Genomic DNA, 6,000 nt, shown 5'->3' with positions numbered 1-6,000 from the left:
TTTGAAAGCGGCATAACTGGTTGAAACCATTCGCTCAAAAAGAATTTTCACATTTATAATATCAAACTGTTTCATGTTATTCATGAAACTGTATACATTTTTGTCAATCGCTGATTCTGTTGGTTCATTTTTCACCCTATTTTGACTAATGTCCCAGTTTTCTTGTGCTTTATAAACGTAACAAGCGTTCCAAAAAACGCACTAGTCGTCCTATAAAAAATAAAGAGAAATATAAATGTTTTAAAACAGTGAAATTTTTAAAAATTTTTTTGTGTTTCAAATTTACCATAAAATGACTAACAATTTGATATGGATTAATTGTAAGGCGGGAATATTTCCAATAAGTGTGAACATCACTTCAGAATGCATACTTCAGTTTGAAACTACCGTAACCGACTGAGCTACGCGGTTATGGATTGGCTACGGACATCAAAAATAAGGAAAATCACTGATTCATAAGATTCATAAACCTTTTGACTGAAGTCCTTTCTTTAGCTGTTAAGGTTTGAGAAAAAATTCTGAAGATCGAATTACGAATAAAAAAAAGAAGCTGAGAATACCTATTTAAAAGGAACATTGGTAATCAAAAACGAATTATTATTTTTGAATACTCTAAAAATTCATGAATCTTACGAAGCGGTGGTATTTTTTCTTACTTTTTAAGCTTGAAATTGTTTCATGAAGAGATTTTTTGAACGAAAAGATGGCATTTCATTAGTTTTATATAAAAAATTACTGTTTCATTTTTGTCATATTGTTTTTAAAAACTTTCCCAAATTAGTTCTCCCAATGTACTTTGAAAAGTAAAAGATAAAAAGGCATTTTAGAAGGGTTTTTTTGGAGCGAAATCGGGCACTTTGATGTATTTACACATTTTGTGGCTACTGTACCCCCTTACACACCTCCAGTTGTGACCGTGTAGCTTGGCCGAGTTCAACTCCTAGACTTGTGCTGTAAGGTTAGAGCTAGAATTTGAATTTTTCGAAATCCAAAAAAATTATTTCGGATTATTTTTCTCTATAAAGTTGTTATTTTATAATAAGTTTAAATCACAAAATGTTTTTTTACTGTTTCAAAACATTTGTATATATTCCGTTTTATTGGTTTGCGACTAATACAATCATAAGATCCATAATTTTGTGGCAATATTTTTAGAAAGCTCAACTTGAAAAAAATTGAATGGATGAAACTGTAAAACTACGTTAGCAAAGTTAAGAGTAAACTTCGACTGAAAAATTAATACTGTTTCTAAACGTTTGTTTAACAAATTTGAAAAGTAAAAAATAGTTTTTGAGTCGAACCTTTCACCAAATTTTGATTTTTCTGACCATACTGTTGCCAAAAACAAAAAAGCCATGAATAACTTCAGAATATTTCTGACCTACAAAAATAGATTGTATAGAATTTTTCAAGAGCTACAAAATGATACTATTTGAAAAACTGTACCTTGTCTATGACAAAAGTTACGAGACCGTAACTTTTTTTCATAGACAAGTTACACTTTTTCAGGCAGTATCATTTTGAAGTACTTGTCAAGTTCTATTACATTTAATTCAGAGAATTGTAAAAAATGCACCTGAAGGAAGTTATGGACCGAATAGTCTGCATTGGCTTTTCAAGAACTATGATCTCTATATATTCAGAAAATTAGATATTAGAAAACGAGGATGAACAAGACTACATGGCTCTAGAAACATGCTAGATTAAAAAAAAGTGAAAAATTTACTTAAAAAATTAGTCAGGGAAAATCTGGTACATTTTGATTAAGTTAATGAAACAGTTAGACTTCAAAAATGTTAAAAATCCGTTTAAAATGGTGAGTATGGCTTCTAACCAACGTTCACATTTCATTTCTCCGCCAATCTATTCCTCCATTCCCATTTTGTTTGCATTCGTTTTAATCCATTTATATGCATTCATTTATATGTGTGTGTATGCATTTATACATATAAAGAAACATCTTATAGGTATGAGAAATGAAATCTTAAGGAATGTGAACAAAATTGAAAGTTTTTTTTGAGTGGGATGAAAAGAGGAAGATCCATTGAATTGGAACAAAAAGTTTGAACTAAACAAAGAATTTGAAACAGTGAGAAAAAATTATGCAATCTTTAAAAAATATGATCTTATGAAGGTTTAGCTACACGGTCAAAAATGAGCAACAAGCTCGATAAGTTTAAAAAATTTTGCTTTCAAAATTGCTGCTATTTTCAATTTTTCATAAAAAATAATTTAAAACTCACATCATTATACGCTTTCAAGTTATCCCCATTCACCTTGGCATTGGCGATTTCGGTCTTCAGTCGTGTCGCTTCGGATTGGTAGTGATTGATGCAGGATCTGATAGAATAGAGTTTATTATACTGGATATGAAATTCATTAATGTTTCAAAAAAGTATTTTTTAGCGAACAGGAATTCTGGTGAATTCTGGGTGTCGTATTACAAGTACTTCAAAATGATACTGTTTGTCATAGACAGGGTACAGAGGTACTTTTTAAAAGGATTTTTAACATTTTTGAAGTGTAACTGTTTCATTAACTTGATCAAAATGTACCAGATTTTCCCTGACAAATTTTTAAAGTAAATTTTTTACTTTTTTTAAATCTAGCATGTTTCTAGAGCCATGTAGTCTTGTTCATCCTCGTTTTCTAATATCTAATTTTCTGAATATATAGAGATCATAGTTCTTGAAAAGCCAATGCAGACTATTCGGTCCATAACTTCCTTCAGGTGCATTTTTTACAATTCTCTGAATTAAATGTAATAGAACTTGACAAGTACTTCAAAATGATACTGCCTGAAAAAGTGTAACTTGTTTATGAAAAAAAGTTACGGTCTCGTAACTTTTGTAGCTCTTGAAAAATTCTATACAATCTATTTTAGTAGGTCAAAAATATTCTGAAGTTATTCATGGCTTTTTTGTTTTTGGCACCAGTATGGTCAGAAAAATCAAAATTTGGTGAACGGTTCGACTCAATAACTATTTTTGACTTTTCAAATTTGTTAAACAAACGTTTAGAAACAGTATTAATTTTTCAGTCGAAGTTTACTCTTAACTTTGCTAGCATAGTTTTACAGTTTCAAGCTCAATCGAGCTGAAATCTTACCGAAATCCTTTAGAAAGTGTCTGAAACACCACTTCGCATCGTTTCTGATGAGCTGTTGCGTAGCTCATACCATCGCTCGGCGCCATTTTTGGCAAACTTTCGATTGTCGATGGGCGACCGTTCTGGAAAAAAATGGAATAGTTAACCTAACTTTTGAAGCTCGGATTTATACGACAACAACAGAACGGCGAATTGCTGAATGATGAAAACTGTTAAAGAAATGTTTGAAATGAAACAGTTTGAAATTTTAGGGTTTGTAAAAAAAACTTTGTGTTTCAAACAAGTCATAACTTTGAAAAAATGACATCAATCACTGATGTTGATTTTTTAAAGAAGTGTTTGAGCCGAATATATCTAGCTTTCTGTAAAAGATATCAAAAAGTAGTCAACTAACAAACTGTTTTGGATATAATAATAAATAATTTATCAGTTGAACACTTTTTGATATATGTTACAAAAAATGAGATAATTGAATTCAAAGTTGAGGAACCCAAATTCGCTAGGAAACGTCATCCTCAACATTGAGCCTAATTATTTCGATTCCTATAAAAGATATCAAAAATTTGTCAACTTATAAAATGTTTGTCATAATATGACCAACATTTTTGTAATTGAAAAATTTTTGATATTCTTATAGGAATCGAGATGATTTTACTTTAATTTTCCTGTTTCATCTTCTCTTTATGTTAGCTTGCTATATTCTGCTTATCGTTAATTGACCACTACGATCTGGGAATTTTGATTAAGAGTTAACAACTAACGATTCTAATAATTAAGAAAAAAAGAAAGTTGATAATAAACAACGAGGGGAAACTTTGAAAAGATATGGCCAAAAAATGAAGACAACGTTAACGGTTTTGTTACACTTTTCAGTCATATATGTATTGACTGATGAATGAGAACGTAGACACAGAAACAAGATATGTATTAATTGAGACATTGAGAATCACAAACACACACAAATTCAATTAAAGAAGGTAGACAAACAATACTTTGGGGGAGGCAGGTAGCAGGATTTTCGAAAGTGTAGCTTAGCTGGTAGAGGTACTACATCCCTAATATTAGGCTCATAAGTTCAATTCCTCGGTTTTGACATACGAAATTATACAGAATCAGTCAGCTTTTTTCTGTATCATGATAATTTGGAAAACCAAAAGGGGGTGCCTAGAATAATTTTTACCACATCATGACAGTGTTCAATTTACCAGTTTCAAAAGGATAGTTGATTTTTGTCTTGATTTTTCGAGTAAAACGAAAAAACAAAGTTGATACTTTTTTCATTGTTTGTGTTATTGATAACGGAAAAAAAAAATGAAAAATGAGACCAACTCTAGAATAAATGAAACAGAGATAGAGATTTTTTAATTTTGTGTATTGGTTTTAAAATTTCAAATTTAAGACTACCAAGGATAAAACAAAAATGTAAAAAAATAGGGGTTTTTCTCGATTTTTCAAGAAGCCTGTATTAGAAAAGCTTTTAACCGTCCACCCAATTTATGTCGGTTTTTGTAAAAGATATCAAGAAGTGGTTAACTAACAAAACATTATTGATGGTATCCTTTAAATTTAGTTAGTTGAAAACATTCCGATATCGTTCATAGGAAACGAGATAAATTGGCTTGAAGTTTACAGTTAGTAGGCATGAGATTCGATCAATTTGATATGGAAATGATACTACTACAAACTTTATGAAACATGAATTTCTAAACTTTATTTTGCTGTTTCATGATTACCAAAAATCTCAAATACTGCAAATTGTTTAGTTTTTGTATTGTCGAATTAAAAAAGTGACACCTGAGAATTTGAAAAATTTTGCTTCTTTTTGATCTACGAAAAAGTGCGGCAAAAACGTAATATTTCAGAATTTCGCCTCGTTCGAGCTACTTTCGCGTTTAAGTTTAGTTTTTCTGCTGAAAAATAGATTCTAGAGATGCTAACGATCATTTTTATACTAAGAAATCAAAATTTTGCTCAGAAAATCCCACTAAATTCAAATAAATAAATTTGTTATCTACAGTATCCGTTTTCGCTCCGCCCCCTCGTAAATCGACACGAGTGCCGTCTCCGAGATTTTCAGGTGTCACTTTTTTTAATCCGACAATAATCAGACTTAAATTTAGGTTACCTTGAAATCAATTAATCAGGAGCAACCCGTAGTAAAGAGCTCACTAACTTTGAACATATTTATTTCGGTTCCTGTGAAAGATATCAAAAAGTGATCAACTAACAAAATATTTTTGATGTTATTTTTAAGTTGACCTCTTTTTGATATCTCTAATATGAAACTAGATAAATTGGCTGAAGTTTACAGTAAGTAGGTCTATTTAAGACACCAGGATTATATGCTAACTAGAAATGACTCAAATACAAACTTTATGAAACGGAACCATCTAGAAAATTTTTTTCTGTTTCATGATTATCCTAAAAACACAAATACTGAACTAATAAAACGATTGAAATCTGATTCTTTTTGCGCCTATTTTTTTCAAGAACGGTTCAAAAACACAAATGTTCACTTTTTTGGTCTACAGGGAAAAAAACGGAAAGCCCAGGCCAGCCATCATCAGGTGGAGAGTGCAAACTATAGCTCAGAAGCTCCCCCTCGGAAAGCTCTCTATCGGAAAAATCCGGAAATCTCCTTGGGGGTCTGTTTGTTGTAGTAGTACATCATAAGAGAGAAGAGAAGGAGAAAGCGGGAGAAAAAACGAAGAAAACTACTGTTGAGAGTACACGAACAAGCTGATTAACCGGGAGGCGACAATTGACTGTCGGTCTTTTCGTCGGCAAAAGCTGCAGCGTCCCCCGGTCATTAGGATGGCAGGGAGGGGAGATGGGAGAACATGTGTACCTTCTAGTTGGATTTATAGTTGGAGAGGACGGGCTGGATGGAAG

General features: G+C 31.6%; 1 protein-coding gene across 1 annotated transcript in view; it reads right to left on the bottom strand.

Annotated features, from left to right (window-relative positions):
* Positions 1-3,985, bottom strand: part of CBG18780 — a gene marked incomplete at both ends in the record, with an annotated part of 10,322 nt that extends 6,337 nt beyond the window's left edge. The window contains 3 exons of the mRNA XM_045244925.1: positions 2,244-2,340; positions 3,109-3,230; positions 3,962-3,985. Coding sequence (XP_045096576.1) covers positions 2,244-2,340; positions 3,109-3,230; positions 3,962-3,985 — 243 coding nt within the window. The remainder of the gene's footprint in view (positions 1-2,243; positions 2,341-3,108; positions 3,231-3,961) is intronic.
* Between the last annotated feature and the right edge of the window lie 2,015 nt (positions 3,986-6,000).

The sequence above is a fragment of the Caenorhabditis briggsae genome, assembly GCF_000004555.2.
Source record: "Caenorhabditis briggsae complete genome, chrIV, whole genome shotgun sequence".
Classification (NCBI taxonomy): Eukaryota; Metazoa; Nematoda; class Chromadorea; order Rhabditida; family Rhabditidae; genus Caenorhabditis; species Caenorhabditis briggsae.
This window is presented reverse-complemented; position numbering and strand designations above follow the sequence as displayed.